This window comes from Podarcis cretensis (assembly GCF_951804945.1).
Source record: "Podarcis cretensis genome assembly, chromosome: 10".
Classification (NCBI taxonomy): Eukaryota; Metazoa; Chordata; class Lepidosauria; order Squamata; family Lacertidae; genus Podarcis; species Podarcis cretensis.
In genome coordinates this window covers 5,624,232-5,641,055 of record NC_137179.1, presented here as the reverse complement: position 1 = coordinate 5,641,055, position 16,824 = coordinate 5,624,232, and the positions used below count along the sequence as shown (strand labels likewise).

General features: G+C 49.4%; 1 protein-coding gene and 1 long non-coding RNA gene across 2 annotated transcripts in view; both read right to left on the bottom strand.

Annotated features, from left to right (window-relative positions):
• Positions 1-7,894, bottom strand: part of LOC307225311 — a 323,071-nt gene extending 315,177 nt beyond the window's left edge. Inside the window, exon 1 of the long non-coding RNA XR_013842861.1 lies at positions 7,734-7,894. This is a non-coding gene — a long non-coding RNA (uncharacterized lncRNA). The remainder of the gene's footprint in view (positions 1-7,733) is intronic.
• SSMEM1 (serine rich single-pass membrane protein 1) lies at positions 3,366-7,400 on the bottom strand. Its single transcript, XM_079994617.1, has 3 exons — positions 7,068-7,400; positions 5,830-5,887; positions 3,366-3,963 (listed from the first exon to the last, which is right to left on the bottom strand). The coding sequence occupies exons 1-3, from the start codon at positions 7,263-7,265 to the stop codon at positions 3,536-3,538; spliced, it is 684 nt and encodes a 227-aa protein (XP_079850743.1). The 5' UTR covers positions 7,266-7,400; the 3' UTR covers positions 3,366-3,535.
• Positions 7,895-16,824: the final 8,930 nt, after the last annotated feature.

The following is a 16,824-nucleotide window of genomic DNA, read 5'->3' as shown; positions in this document are numbered from 1 at the left end:
GCCAGAGTGGTGCATGCTCTGGTTATCTCCCGCTTAGACTACCGCAATGCACTCTATGTGGGGCTACCTTTGAAGGTGACCCAGAAACTACAACTGATCCAGAATGTGGCAGCTAGACTAGTGACTGGGAGCGGCCGCCGAGACCACATAACACCAGTCCTGAAAGACGTGCATTGGCTCTCAGTATGTTTCCGAGCACAATTGGTGTTGACCTTTAATGCCCTAAATGGCCTCGGGCCAGTATACCTGAAGGAGCGTCTCCAACCCCATCGTTCTGCCTGGACACTGAGGTCCAGCTCTGAGGGCCTTCTGGCGGTTCCCTTGCTGCGAGAAGTGAGGTTACAGGGAACCAGGCAGAGGGCCTTCTTGGTGGTGGCGCCCGCCCTGTGGAATGCCCTCCCACCAGATGTCAAAGAGAAAAAGTATCTGACATTTAGAAGACATCTGAAGGCAGCCCTCTTCAGGGAAGCTTTTAATGTGTGACATTTTAATGTATTTTTAATCTTTGTTGGAAGCCGCCCAGAGTGGCTGGGGAAACCCAGCCAGATGGACGGGGTACAAATAATAAATTATTATTATGATTACAACGCCCATCATCCCTAGCCACTGGTCATTATTGCTGGGGCTGATGTGACCTGTAGTTCTGCAACCTCTGGAGGGCCAAAGTTTCCCCACCCAGAGGTACCTCCAAATCGACTGCACTGACTGGCAGCAGATCTCTGGGGCTTTGGGCAGGAATCTGTACCAGCCCTACCTGGCAATGCCAGGGATTTGAACCCAGGACCTTCTGCATTCAAAATAGTGATGCTTTGTGCACCCGTGTCTAGTCTTCCTCCTATCTAAAATTTATTATTGGTGTGCGTTTTCCTTTCTGTAAATCTACCAAAGAATAAAATAAAATAAAATCGGAATTAAGGGGTTTTCTCAGGACGATGGGGGAACTTGCCCTTATTCTGCCAGGCGCCCTCCAGAACTTGGTGTGATGGCCTGGGATTCGGATTCAGATGCTGAACCTGAGGAATCCCAGCCTGCACAGGAGTCCCCGCCTCCAGAACCAGCTGAGCCTGGGCTGGGGCCTGAGCCTGAAGGGTCCTCACCTGTGCTGGATCCTCAGGTACAGGCACCAGCTGAGTCTGCTCTGGCTCCTGAGGTGATGGAGGACCCATTGCCTGCAGGTGCTCCACTCTCAGCCCCGTCAGAGGAAGCTGAGGTTGCCTCTGGGTCCGGTAACCCTCCAGCCTCTCCTGAGCTAAAGAGGCTCAGGGCAGAGAGGCGAAGGGAACTAAGTTCTTGCAGGAGGAGGGCTCTCCTCCAGGCCAGGAGAGGCAGGTCACCTGTGGACCGGGGCCACCCTATGCCTCGGGGCAGATAAAAGCCAGCCAGCCCCAGTTCCAAGTTGCGGGAGCAACGTTGGTGGTTGTCAGTCTCTGCCTGAACCCTGCCCTGCACCCAGCTTCGACGTTTACGGACTGCCTTCATATTGCTTCATTGACCACAGACTGGACTTGGACCTTGACTCTTGATTAACCCCCAGGACCAGCACACTTGGTGCCACTCGCCTCTATGGGTAAGACGCCCCAGAGGGGACCCTCCCTCCCCAAGAACTAGGAGATCTGTCCATATTAGAGAACAAAGAATGCAGAGAGGAGGCGGAACTTCCCTTTGGCACCCAGGATGTTGCTGGGGACAGAAGGGGGAGGGTTTAGAGTAGCCAACTCTAAATGTGGAGAGATGTCGATTTTTGCTTGCAACCAGATGACTGAATCAGAAAGACTATTGTCAGGGGAGGGCCATCGGAACAGGGGAGGGAGGTCTTAGTTTCTGTTTGCCACTGAGTAGTGCTTTGGAGTCACAAGGCTCTGTTTACATTCCAGAGACAGTCCAGGCTATTGGAAGTCTCACAGGAGACGGGAGACGGATGTGACGTACTGGTTTCCTGTTCTTTGTTCCTTTGTTTCAGTTGCTCTCTGCTCTCACAGGGAAAGGATATATTTTTCTGTCTGCGTAGCTTAGTAATAAAGCATAGCAATGATGTAGCCATAAATCTCATCACTTCTGCGTACTGTTTGGATTCTCTGCTGAATGGCATGTGCCTGGAGCCTTATCAGAGGCTCAGGTTGTCAATCTCATGGGGGCGATTCCGAAGGACTCAGAGGCTGGAGGAAGATGAGCTTTATCAGCTTGGTCAAACACAGATCCCGACAGGAGGCAGGGAGATACAGAGAGCCTCCGACGCTTCTGAGGAGCAGCGTCTAGTCCAGCGGTGGTGAAAGCCACACCTCCAGTGGAGCAGAGGGGGAAAGGCCAAGCGAGGGGAGGGCTTGAAGATGCTACTGAGAGCCCAAGTGCCTCACCTAGTCCGGCTGACCAGGAGGCAGACACGCTGTTTCCGTCACCCAGCTTACGCAGAGGGGTGAAACATAAGGAGGTTTGGGGTGTCTAAGTTCTTATGTTGGGGGAGAAACTGGAAGGGGCCACTCCCGGAATCTGCAAGTGACTAAGACAGATGTGAACTTTGTGGTTCTGCACTGTAAATAGTTTGCACCAAATAAAACCTGTTAAAGACACGTCGGAGTCCTGCCTGGTTACTCACAAGAAACCATCACCAGCACCTGACAACTATAAAATATAAACCGCTCGTTAATTCTTGTCTGTGAAGTTACCGAAGCGAGGGGAGGACTCTCCACGCCTGACACAGCGCGGCTTCTCATGGACGCACCATTCAGTCAGCAAATGGCATTCCAACAAGCCGGCCGCCTTCCCAGCATGTTGCAAAGAGGAGAACACTATGTGGTATGTTGTTGTTGTTTAGTCATTTAGTCGTGTCCAACTCTTCGTGACCCCATGGACCAGAGCACGCCAGGCCCTCCTGTCTTCCACTGCCTCCCGCAGTTTGGTCAGAATCATGTTGGTCTCTTCAAGAACACTGTCCAACCATCTCGTCCTCTGTCGTCCCCTTCTCCTTGTGCCCTCCATCTTTCCCAACATCAGGGTCTCTTCCAGGGAGTCTTCTCTTCTCATGAGGTGGCCAAAGTCTTGGAGCCTCAGCTTCACGATTTGTCCTTCCAGTGAGCACTCAGGGCTGATTTCCTTCAGAATGGATCGGTTTGATCTTCTTGCAGTCCATGGGACTCTCAAGAGTCTCCTCCAACACCATAATTCAAAAGCATCAATTCTTCGGCCTTGCCGTGGCGAAGGGGCTTGAATAACTCAGAGAAGCTATGAGCTATGCCGTGCAGGGCCACCCAAGATGGACAGGTCATAGTGGAGAGTTTTGACCAAACGATATCCACCTGGAGCAGGAACCGGCAAGCCACTCCAGTATCCCTGCCAAGAAAACTCCATGGACAAAGACAACAGGCATATGTGGTATAGGAGCTTTATTGACACGACTCAGCCCGCAGTCACCTCTCAGAGGTGCGAGTCGCCCATCTTACCCTCCTCGCCCAGGCCAACAACCCTTGAAGGAAGCCCGGGCGAAAGCGGGTTGTGTGTGGACATGGTTTCCCTTCCCCGGAAGGGACTCCACTCAGGATCAGTTGCGCTTTCCTGGAGAACACCATTCTGGGTCAAAGAAGTGCTGGGCCAGCCATTCTCTGGTCCTCTTGGCTTTGCAGCGAGGACACGGTTCCTCGGGCATCCAGGGCACTCGCCTGGGGCTCCTCTGCCTCACCGCCATCTTCCTCCCTTTCGTGCTGGAGGCACTGCCATCCGTATCACCTGTCTGGCTGCCTTTCCACGAGGACACCTGCGATTCTGAGGTGCCCACGGAGTCGCTGTCACAGAAGGTTTGCTGGCTGAGCTTGGAGAGGCGCTCCGTTGTCTCCTTCCGGGGAGGAGGAGAGCTGGGGGACGCCTCGTCCTCAGCGACGTCCCTGTCACACTCTCCTGTAAACAGCTTCCTCAGGCACCCCAGGATGCCGCACGCGCTGTCTTGACACCTGTCGGTGGGGTCCTGGCAACCTAGCAGGCATCAGGTGAGAGAGAGAGAGAGAGAGAGAGAGAGAGAGAGAGAGAGAGAGAGATATGAGGGGGTTATTTTTGCGGTGGGTGGAGAAATAGTGAGGTTGCCATCCACTTTCGCCTGAGCTCAGTGGTTCTCAAAGAGCATCGCAACCATGCTGCCATACCCTCCAACGTATCTCCAATGAAAAGAGGGACATCCTATATATTTACACAAAGGCATCCATTTACAACATACCATGTTATTATTTGTGGGGCAAAAATTGTTAAGAAAAATTCTAGCCCCAAAGGGGGGATATTGTGATAGGAATTTTGAGGTCTTAGATATATGGTAATGTTCATAACCGCACATACATAGATCAGCCCAGGAAGACCGACCTGAAGCCATTTTGATTCTTAAACTGAGCAAATGTTTTCTCTGCATGGTCAAAGAAAAGCCTTCCCATTGTCTTTTCCTTCACAAATCCTGTCTTAAGGGTATGTCTGTGTTTGAATAGGGTGTGAGCCTGTGACCTGGCCCAGGAACTAAGTATTTATCGCTACAAAAGAATGGCCAGCCCCCCCCCCCCAGGCAATCCAATCAAGTAACCTGCCAGACAGGAGATAAACAACAACAGGAGAAAAACAACATTCAAATTTCTGTTTTAGACCACCTTTTCTGTGATGTAGGTGTGATGTATCTGAGGGGTGGTCTTAGGTTACACCCCTTCTGTGATGTATGTATGATGTTTCTGGGGGTGGTCTTGATCTACAGGGTGGCAATTTCAAAAGTCTTTATAAAGCCTTGCGCACCATTTTTCTGGGTTCCTCCTCCCTCCTGCGTGAGAGGGGAGCACCCTGTTGCAACTGTTCAATAAAGATCCAGCTTACTTGCTGCTTTGCTTCTCAATATTCTCTGCTTGGCCTCTGTTATTCTCTCCTACCAATAGGGAACCTATGTAAGGACTCTATATGGGCTCTTGGATACCCCATAAGGGAAAAAGGCAATTTTTGTTTACAACACTAGCAGGCATCAGGTGAGAGAGAGAGAGAGAGAGAGAGAGAGAGAGAGAGATATGAGGGGGTTATTTTTGCGGTGGAGAAATAGCGAGGCTGCCATCCACTTTCGCCTGAGCTCAGTGGCGCTCAAGGAGCCTCACGATCATGCTTCCATACCCTCCAACGTATCTCCAATGAAAAGAGGGACATCCTATTCCGTGCCCTCCTCCATTTCTCCGGTGAAAACAGGGACACCCCAGCGGGGGACGTTCCGGGATCAAAATAGAAACTGGTTCAATCAATCGACCGGTTGGACATCCCTAAAATAACTCAAAAACGTCAAACAACTTTGGCCTAAACTAAAAAAAAAAGTTATAGAATTTTGGCAAAAAAAATAAAAAAACAAATCGGAACAGCTTTGCCCAAAAAAAGGTTCAACAACTTTTCTGTCTGGATATGGCAACCCCAGTTTAATCCACCTATTAAATAGATCACTGTTTTGTATTTGATCCCTTGCCTATTATAAACTCACTGGGTGACAGCGGAGAGCGACGCTCTCTGTCATTGCCTCACAACTTGATCTATTCTTATTTAATATATTTCTTAAAGCTTACACACCATTTGATGGTAAAAAAACGACCCTCAAGCAGGTTACAAAAGAACAAAGCAATAATGGGTTAAAAGGATTATTTTGAACATTCAAGATAGGATTTTGTGATTCCGGGATGTCCTGCTTAAAACGGGACGGCTGGGTATGCGGCAATCGTCTCCTCCAAAGCAAACAGCAGGTTGTTTTTAAACTCTGAGTTCCTGCTTGACTTTTGCTTAATAAGAAATGCTTTTCTTTTTTTCTTTTTCTTTTTTTGCAGCAAATGAATTAAATTTTACCTTTTGTATATCTAACCTTCTTGCATGGCTGAATTCCACCACCGCATTTCGGGACGATCTGTTCTTGGAAAATATGGGAAAGAATTCCATTTAGAACCCGATGCATATGATTGGGGCTAAGTTTACATGCACACCAAGCCATTTGTAGCACAAATACACAGCTTTTCTCAATCTGGAACCGTTTGTGCTTGTCCTCAATGTGCCGCTTTCAGTCTAGAATCGTTCCATTCCCAAAGGGTTAGGCTTTACACCTCAACCACCCCCTTCTATAGCCCCCTCACAGCTTGCTCCAATCCCAAATCCCATTTAAAGGGAGGTGGGAGGTGCTTCATGCTGGAGTTGCAGCAAACCATAGTGCCTTAAGCAAATGGTAGCTTTGCAAAGGGAAAAGTACCATTTCCAGGAACCTTGGGATAAGGCATCTCCCATTCTTCAGCTGAGGTGCAGCTCTGAGGGTCTTCTGCTGGTTCCCTCACTGCGAGAAGCCAAGTTACAGGGAACCAGGCAGAGGGCCTTCTCAGTGGTGGCACCTTCCCTGTAGAATGCCCTTCCTCCAGATGTCAAGGAGATAAAGAACTACACGACTTTTAGAAGACATCTGAAGGCAGCTCTGCATCGGGAGGTTTTTAATGTATTTTTAATCTTTGTTGGAAGCCGCCCAGAGTGGCTGGGGAAACCTAGCCAGATGGGCGGGGGTATGAATAATAAATTATTATTATTATTATTATTATTATTATTATTATTAAATGTTTGATGTTTTTATATGTGCTGGAAGCCGCCCAGAGTGGCTGGGGAAACCCGGCCAGATGTGCGGGGTGTAAAAAAATAAAATTCTTATTATTATGTGCTTTATTTGTGCAATGAAGAGATGCTTTGAATGCTCAGTTTTATCTGCTGGCTGTTATGGTGGTAATCGTTTGCTGTCGCTGGATCTGCTCTCCGTATGTGTTGGCGTGTATGTGTGTTTTGGCATGATGTTTCCATTGTTTGTGCCAGCCTTTGCCAGGCCCCTCAGATATTTTGGGGTACAGCTCCCATCAGACTCAGCCAGCACATGTGTTGTTGTTTTTAATCATCAGCTGGTTTGGAGTCTGCTGAAGCCGTTCCCTTAACCTAAAAGTTCTGGACATCCAGCTGGCCGCTGTTGGAAGCCAAAGGGTCAACAAGACAGCGCTTTGGGTTCCCCTTCTGTCCTCCAGCCGCACACAAGGGGAATACGGCTAATAAAAGACTATTACCCAGTCTGCACCAATGTAGATGATCCTTATAGCAGCCACAGCCAGGCAGTAATAAAGCAAAATTTCTCCCAGGGCCCAGCAGACATCGTCTTCTTCGGGTACCTCCTCCTCGCACTCGAATTCCTCCAGGGAGCCGGTCTCGACGGGGTCTCTGGTCCGTGAATAAATCCACCACAGGAATGGGAAAGGGAATGCCATGGGCCGCGAGGGGCCAAAATGTCAGGTGAGGAAGCAAAGAGTTTGAAGAGGCAGCAGCAACATGGTACCCCGGCAACTGATTGTTGACAGGAGTTTGCCTCACAAGCCGTGGGCCAGGACCCAACAGAACCTTTTTCTCGCATCATTCTCAGAACCGTGGCGATAAGAAATGGGAGAAGGGTGCTGCTGCCCTGGACCATTTCTGTTAGAGCGCCATCGAGAACGCTTGCTTGCTTGTCTGTTGCATTTATTAAATAATAATAATAATAATTAATAATAATAATATATTATTTATACGCCGCCCATCTGGTTGAGTTTCTCCAGCCACTCTGGGCGGCTCCCAATTGAGTGTTAAAAACAATACAGCATTAAATATTAAAAACTTCCCTCAACAGGGCTGCCTTCAGATGTCTTTTAAAGATAAGACAGCTGCTTATTTCCTTCATATTTAAAGGGAGGGTGTTCCACAGGGTGGGTGCCACCACCGAGAAGGCCCTCTGCCTGGTTCCCTGTAACCTCACTTCTCGCAGTGAGGGAACCGCCAGAAGGCCCTCAGAGCTGGACCTCAGTGTCCGGGCAGAACGATGGGGGTGGAGACGCTTCTTCAGGTATACTGGGTTATTTAGGTCTTTCAAGGTCAGCACCAACACTTTGAATTGTGCTCGGAAACGTACTGGCCACCAAACTCTGCCAATTTGTTCTTACCCACAACAACTTCAAATTCGGTGATGACCTGTTCCTTCAGATCAGCGGCACAGCTATGGGCACCCGCATGTATGCCAACATCTTCATGGCAGATTTAGAACAACGTTTCCTAAACTCCTACCCACTCAAACCTCTCTTGTACCTGCGATACATTGACGATATTTTTATCATCTGGACACATGGTCAACAGACCCTGGACACCTTCCACCAGAAATTCAATGATTTTCACCCCACAATCAACCTAACAATGAATCAATCTATGCAAGAAATACATTTTTTGGACACTACTATAAAAATACAGGATGGGCGCATAGACACCACCTTATACTGTAAACCAACTGACCGACAAACATATCTACATGCCTCTAGCTACCATCCCAAACATACCAAACAGTCCATTGTATATAGCCAGGCACTACGTTACAGCCGCATCTGTTCCAATTCTACAGACAGAGACTCTCACCTAAGAGATCTACAGCAAACCTTTTTAGAACTAAAATACCCAGCAGATGAAGTTAGACAACAGATCAACAGAGCCAGACTGATACCCAGAGAGAACTTGCTGCAAGACAGACCCAAAAAAGAAAATAACAGAACACCTCTAGTCATCACATACAGCTCCCAAGTTAAAACAGTACAACGCATCATCAGAGATCTACAACCTCTCCTGGACAATGACAGTTCTCTTTCTCAAGCTCTGGGAGGAAGACCTTTCATTGCCTACAGACAGCCACCCAATCTTAAACAACTCCTAACCCACAATAATACTACAACCAGACCTAACACGGACACTGGCACCAGAGCCTGCAATAAACCCAGATGCCAACTTTGCTGCCACATACACCCGGACAACACCATTACTGGCCCCAACAACATCACACATACCATCTCGGGACTATTTAATTGCTCATCGTCTAACATTGTGTATATCATCAAATGCCAACAGTGTCCTTCAGCTCTCTATATTGGACAAACAGGCCAGACCTTACGCCAAAGAATAAACGGACATAAATCAGACATCAGGAATCACAAGACAGAGAAACCAGTAGGAGAACACTTCAATCTCCCAGGACATTCTATACAAGATCTCAAAGTAGCTGTTCTATTACAAAGGAATTTCAGAAATAGACTGGAAAGAGAAGCTGCTGAATTGCAACTTATCACCAAACTTAAAACCATGGAGAGTCCTGGTCTGAACAAAGACCTTGGATTCTTATCTCATTATACATGACAAAGCCATTTTTCACCTTCTCACCCCTTGCTTTTTCCTGTAAGACCTATTGCAGTCGTTAAGAGTCGTCAACAGGCTCATCCCAGCTATCTGCCTATCACCCATTCCCACCACCCTTCTAAGTAATACCCCTCCCCACCTTCTCACTATATAGAAGGGTCTCGAAACTTCTGTTTCAGTGTATCTGAAGAAGTGTGCATGCACACGAAAGCTCATACCAAGAACTAACTTAGTTGGTCTTTAAGGTGCTACTGGAAGGAATTTTTTTTGTTTTGACAAATTTATTAGTTGAACATATGATAGATAAAGCAAGGATATGTACCATTTTATAACATGCAGAGAACAAGATATGTAAAAAAATTAGGGAGGGGAGCTGAGGGAAGTCCTTGGTGGGGGGGAGAGGGAGGGTTGGGGAGGAATAAAGGGGGGGGGGAAATAATGTAACTGATTATGAGGATTGATAAATTGCTACACTGAAATTGGTTAATAAAAATATTTTTTAAAAAAAATGAATGACGGGAACGGCCACAAAAGATTCCTGCATTTTCAGGCAGTGGCGTAGCATGGGTTGTCAGCACCCGGGGCAAGGCAAGTAATTTGCGCCCCCTAACCCATGGATTTGCGCCCCCTAACCCTAACCCCCAGATGTTGTGCCCGGTGCGGCCGGCCCCCCCTGCACCCCCCATTCTACGCCACTGTTTTCTTTTTTAAAAAAAAAAAAATTATTAAAGGTTTTGTTTTTTTAATACAGTAAAGAGAAAAAACAGCATAAGCAAAAAAAAAAAAGAAAAAGAAAAAACAAACATAAAATTTAGCATCATATAATGACCAACTTTTCTTCGTTTTTGGACTTCCTCACATCTCCCGCTCCTGCATTCCACATTAATAAAACTTTAGCCAGCAATTTATCACCTTATTTCCATTCTTATTATACACATTTTCAATATTTTGTCCCTAACTTTGAAAATTTTATCTATATCTTAAATACCTAATTTTGACATAATATTTATTCAAAGTTTATTATTCTCATACGATTCACTCATTCTCATAATCTTTTCAACTAACTTTATGGTGCCCTGTTATTTTCAAATCTCTCATCCTTCTTAGCACTCATATAGTTTACAATGTTTTTGTAAATAATCCTTGAATTTCTTCCAATCCTCCTCCACTGCTTCTTCTCCCAGGTCTTGGATTCTGCCAGTCATTTCTGCCAGCTCCATGTAGTCCATCAGTTGCATCTGCCATTCTTCCAGCGTGGGCAAATCTTGAGATTTCCAATATTTAGCTACAAGTATCCTTGCTGCTGTTGTTGCATACATAAAAAATGTTCGATCATTCTTTAGCACCCTCTGGCCTACAATGCCCAGAAGGAAGGCCTCTGGTTTCTTAGGGAAGGTATACATAAATACCTTTTTCAGCTCGTTATATATCATTTCCCAGAAGGCCTTAACCCTAGGGCAAGTCCACCAGAGGTGAAAGAACGTTCCTTCAGTTTCCTTACATTTCCAACACTTATTGTCTGACAGGTGATATATTTTTGCTAGCTTGACTGGGGTCATGTACCACCTATATATCATTTTCATAATGTTTTCTTTCAAGGCATTACATGCCGTAAACTTCATACCGGTGGTCCATAACTTTTCCCAGTCCGGAAACATAATGTTATACCCAATGTCCTGTGCCCACTTTATCATAGCTGATTTAACCATTTCATCCTGTGTATTCCACCTCAGCAACAAGTTATACATTCTTGAAAGTACCTTAGTCTTAGGTTCTAGCAGTTCTGTTTCCAGTTTCGATTTTTCCACCTGGAATCCTAACTTTTTATCCAATTTAAAAGCCTCTTTAATCTGAGCGTAATGTAACCAATCTCGCACTTTTAGTCTTTTAGTTTCTCCAGACTCTGCACTCTCCAATTGTCTCCATCTCTTTCTAATATTTCCCAGTATTTCGGCCATTTGACCTCCATATTGGGTCTTTTCACAGCTTTAGCTTCCATAGGTGAAAGCCACCTTGGGGTCTTGTTTTCTAATAAGTCTTTATATTTTGTCCAGACATTAAACATTGCTTTCCTAACAATATGGTTCTTGAAATTCTTGTGAATCTTAACCTTGTCATACCACAGATATGCATGCCATCCAAAACCTGTTTTCAGGGGGTTGGACTAGAGGATCTTTGTGGTGCAGTCCAGCTCTACAATTCTGTGATGCTATGATTCTGCAACATCTGGGGGCCACAGGTCTGCCTCCCCCTTCAACGCCATTTGCATTTCTAGGGGATGCATTATGAAGATATTCAGAGGGCAATATACAACAAATAGCAATGAATAGCAAAACTGCAGCACAACGCAGGTGATTCTGGAACACGTCATATGAGGGGTTTTAATGTTGCGCCCTTTTCATGTTGCGAACGGGCCTCCAGAACGGATCCTGTTCGCAACCAGAGCTACCACTGTATATAAATAAAATAAATAAAAAGCACTGCACAAGGCAGACTGGTAACCACTAATGTTACGGGAAAAATCTGGGTGCGAGGCTGCTCTGCCACCCAGCTCGTCGGACTACGTCCGCGGGTCCCTGCGGAGGAAAATGAGCTCAGCCAGAGACAGGAGCAAGCTGCAGACGATCCAAGTTTATTGCGCAACAGGTTCAAGGCGAGACTGAACAGCGAGAAAGGGGTGACATGAGTTTTTGAAACTTCCCTCCATGTCCCAGAATACAGTGCAAAATACATCCCAGTTACATCATGAATACATTAAAGAGAGGTTGGGTTACAGAGATTAACATACCGAGGAGGGAGGGGGAATATGCAGAGCTGGAGATATGCGCGGATAAGCGCTTCCTGAGTATCGGAGATGAGAGGACAATAGTCCAAGTATGCAAAGTCTGCCACCTGGCATTGCCCGGAGGAAAGGATGGGCAGAGTGATTTGAACGGATTAGGGTCTTCCTGAGTACGTGACACCTCGCTCGAGGGATTATGGAGACAGCGGAGGTGTCATGGAGTCCTGAAGAAACTGAGTCGATCGACACCAAACCCAAGGAAATTGGAGCTGCGGTTGATTTTATACGAATTTTAGAAGTTTTTAGTCCGTTTCAGTCCATTCCTATATTGATAATTGAAGTTGGAAATAAAATAGATACATTGTTGCGAGATTTGGCACTTTTATGGGTTCACGAGTTTCGGTTCCATTGTTCTCCCAGCGGGGAGCCGTCAGCAGCTTGTCAAGGGGTCAAATGAGGCGTGCAGGAGCTCGCTGAGCTAGCTCTGCAAAGCGAATGCATGGTTCTGATTGGGTAGAACGCAGCCATTGTAGCGAATGGAGGATACAACTTGATACGGTCAACCCACAGTACAGATAATAATAATAATAATAATAATAATAATAATAATAATTTTTTATTTATACCCCGCCCTCCCCAGCCAAGGCCGGGCTCAGAGCGGCTTACAAGCAATAATAAAAACAAGATGAATGATTACAACTTAAAAACAAAAATAAAATACAACATTAAAATATTAAAATGTAGCCTCATCGCAGGAGGAGAAGGAAAAGAAAAAAAAAAGAGAGGGAGGGAGGGAATCAAATTGGCTCCAAGCCAAAGGCCAGGCGGAACAACTCTGTCTTACAGGCCCTGCGGAAAGAAATCAGATCCCGCAGGGCCCTGGTCTCATGAGGCAGAGTGTTCCACCAGGCCGGAGCCAGTGTTGAAAAGGCCCTGGCTCTGGTTGAAGCTAATCTAACTTCCTTAGGGCCCGGGACCACTAGGGTGTTGCTATTTATGGACCTTAAGGTCCTCCGTGGGGCATACCGGGAGAGGCGGTCCCGTAGGTACGAGGGTCCTAGGCCGTGAAGGGATTTAAAGGTCAAAACCAGCACCTTAAATCTGACCCTGTACTCCACCGGGAGCCAGTGCAGCTTGAAAAGCACTGGGTGAATATGCTCCCATGGCAGAGACCCCGTGAGGAGCCTCGCTGCAGCATTCTGCACCCGCTGGAGTTTCTGGGACAGCTTCAAGGGCAGCCCCGCGTAGAGCGAATTACAGTAGTCAAGCCTGGAGATGACCGTCGCATGGATCACTGTGGCCAGGTCGGGGCGGGAAAGGTAAGGGACCAACTGCTTGATGCGGCGAAGGTGGAAAAATGTCGCCTTGGCTGTTGCTGTAACTTGCGCCTCCATGGAAAGGGAGGCGTCAAGGATTACACCCAAACTCTTAACGGAAGGCAATGGCACTAATTGGGCCCCCGCAAGAGAAGGGAGTTGGTCCCTCATCCCCATACCATCCCGACCCTGCCATAGGACCTCCGTCTTCGAAGGATTTAGAAAGAGGCATAAGAATTTGGGCTTATCTCGCCCGTGTAGAAAAGGAGGAGGCACTTTATCTGTAGGGCTTGGAGTAGAATGTGGTGCTTGTGTAACGGTGTGGGGGCTAAGGGGTCGATGTAGGGCTGGGGTGCCCTTGAGGTCATCGCCTCGGACCCTCTGGTCACCGGCGGAAGGGAGAAGGAAGGCACCCCCCCTTTCCGTATCAACTAATAACCACCTTAAAGCAGAGGCTTTCTGTTGGTTTCTGCTCTCTTCACTGTGCAGCGAAGTGCTTGTCACGAGGCAATGTTTACATTCCAGTCAGAGTTGCTGTTGGAGTTTCTCACGGGAAAGGAGACTGGATGTGACGTACACTGGTTTCCTGTTTTTCACAGTGTTTCTCTCCGTGCTTCAGAGGAGAGAGGATGCTTTCTCTGCTCCGGCAGAGGCAAGATGTTTTTCTGTAATCTACCAGCTTTGAAATGTAAATAAAACAATATAGAGTATGTGCACGTATTCCTCATCATTCCGCTGTGCATGGGACACTGCAAAATCAACACTTTCAACCTTTTTGAGTTCATGGCTCCCTTGATCAACTACCTTCTTTCTGCTGCACCCCTGGGGGGGCTCAGGAGCCCAGTAACCCCTCACCCTTTTCCGAACACCCACACTTGTGGAGTGTTCCCTCTGCCTCCTCTCCTGTCCCCACTTCTTGGGGGTCCTCTGGGTAGCCGTCCGTCCCTGATTGCTGAGCTGCCCCCTTCCCTGCCCCAAAGAGAGGTGCCCCCCAGAGGCACCATTCGCCTGCGGATCTTGTAGCCAGGGCTGCTGTAATAAACAGCTGTACAGTCATACCTCGGGTTATAGACGCTTTGCATTTTTGCGGACCGCCGAAACCCGGAAGTACCAGAACGGGTTACTTCCAGGTTTCGGCGGCAGCGCATGCACAGAAGCACTAAACCGTGCTTTTTGCATGCGCAGAAGCGCCGAATCGCAACCTGCACGTGCTCAGGTGCGGGTTGTGGACGCTGCTGGTTGCGAACATGCATCCCGCATGGATCATGTTCGCAACCCGAGCGTCCACTGTACAAGCCTTTGGAGGCAGAGACGTGAGAGGGCATCAGAGGAGGGAGGGAAGGAAAGAGGGGCAGAGGCCAGTGTGGAACCCCTGACCAGTGGCGTAGCGTGGGGGGTGCAGGGGGTGCCAGCCGCACCGGGCGCAACATCTTGGGGGGGGCGCACTCGCAGCTCTCTGCCCCTACCTGGCTCACTCCCGCTTGCAGCGGCAGCAGCAGCAGCCTGGCAAATAGGGCGCGCGCGCGCAGGGCGCACAGAGTGGCAAAGGCGAAGGAGACGAGGCAGAGGCTGCGGGCTGGCGGAGGAAACAGGAGAGATTCAGATTGCAAGCAAGCCCTTCGTCGGCTTGGGGAAAGCCCTGCGGGGGCCAAGGGCACGCGCCTCGCTTTGCTGGGCGCAGAGGTGGGGAGGGAAGAATCTCCACCCCTCTCTCTCTCTCCAAAGGGGATTTACGCCGGCTGAGCTGGCTTTCGCCTCCTCCGCCACCGCCTGGGGACAGCTCCTCGGAGGAGAAGGACGTTGGGGAGCGCAGAGAGGAATCGGGGGGCCGCAGCTCCAGCCATCGCCCATCGCCAGCAGTGTCTGTTCCTCCCTCGGGGGGGCTCCTCAGGGGGCTCCTTGAGGAATCCGGGCAGCAGGATCTTTGAGACGCTTTGCCTGCGAGGCAGCTGCCCACCACTCCCGGGGCCAGCCCGGGCAGCCAAGTGAGACCCCTGCTTCTTCAGAAATTTCTCCAAAGGCTTCATCCCGCCGACGGCAGTGGGGGCACCCAGGGGCTCAGCTGCGCCCCAGGACAAGGGGTGATCCAATGTGCCCTTTTCAGCTTAGGCCAAAATTGGGGATCAGGGGCGGCGCACTCTGCGGGCCTGCCGCGGGGGTGGAGAGACGTGCGATCAGAGAGTCATGGCTATGCCAGATGTTGGAGGCGGGTGAAGATCTGGCCAAGAAAGTGGCAGGGAGCTGCCTCTTTGGAGAAGGGAAACGTGTCCGGCGTTGGGGAGGGGGGGTGGAGCGGGGGCGCTGCTCTGGCCAACCTTACCGAGCGTGGAAAGGCTTTAGGGGGCGGGGTGCGCGGGGTCCTGCTTGACTCTCCCTGCAGGGGGAGTGACCAGAGGCGCCTCCGATGGCTTCGCGTCCTGACGCCCTCCTGAAGTGGTAGGCGGCGAGAGGCAGACAGGTTGATTGCCGTCTACTCTTTGGCCGCGCCAGAAACGTGGCGAGCGGGCGCAACATCTGGGGGTTAGGGTTAGGGGGCGCAAATCAACGGGTTAGGGGGCGCAAATCCATGGGTTAAAAGGTAAAGGTACCCCTGCCCGTACGGGCCAGTCTTGACAGACTCTGGGGTTGTGCGCCCATCTCACTTAAGAGGCCAGGGGCCAGCGCTGTCCGGAGACACTTCCGGGTCACGTGGCCAGCGTGACATCGCTGCTCTGGAGAGCCAGAGCCGCACACGGAAACGCCGTTTACCTTCCCGCTGGTAAGCGGTCCCTATTTATCTACTTGCACCCGGGGGTGCTTTCGAACTGCTAGGTTGGCAGGCGCTGGGACCGAGCAGCGGGAGCGCACCCCGCCGCAGGGATTCGAACCGCGACCTTTCGATCGGCAAGTCCTAGGCGCTGAGGCTTTAACCCACAGCGCCACCTGCATCCATGGGTTAGGGGGCGCAAATTACTTGCCTTGCCCCGGGTGCTGACAACCCACGCTACGCCACTGCCCCTGACCATCCTTCGAGGCACCCCGGGGTGCCATGCCGCACTGGCTGAAAACCACCACAGGAAAAGAAAGCGCCAGAGCACTTGTCGCCCCCAGGATCCCACCTGAAACCCCTCAAAGGCCGTGCTTTTTTTCTGGGGGGCAGTGGTACGCATACCCCTAAACATTTTGTGAATCTAAGTTTGGCCTCATTGAGGTATTTCAATATGAGTAGGAAAATGAGAATACAGTCATACCTCGGGTTACAGAGACTTCAGGGTGTGAGTTTTTGGGTTGCGCACCACGCCGAACCCGGAAGTACTGGAACGGGTTACTTCCGGGTTTCAGCGCTTGCGCATGCGCACATACACTGAATCGCGCTTTGCGCATGTGCAGAAGTGCTGAATCGCGACCCTTGTGTGCACAGATGCAGCGCTGCGGGCTGCGAACACTGCGGGTTGCGAACATGCCTCCCGCACGGATCACGTTCGCAACCTGAGCGGCCACTGTATTGTACCCCTAAACATCTTTTTTAGGGGGGGGGGAAACAAT

Excerpts from the sequence above, each read along its gene's own strand:
- SSMEM1 (XM_079994617.1), bottom strand. The coding sequence starts at position 7,265 with ATGGCATTCCCTTTCCCATTCCTGTGGTGGATTTATTCACGGACCAGA. Across the intron at positions 5,888-7,067 it reads TCTACATTGGTGCAGACTGG|ATCGTCCCGAAATGCGGTGG; the intron begins GTAATAGTCTTT and ends TTCCAAGAACAG. Across the intron at positions 3,964-5,829 it reads GAAGGTTAGATATACAAAAG|GTTGCCAGGACCCCACCGAC; the intron begins GTAAAATTTAAT and ends GATGCCTGCTAG.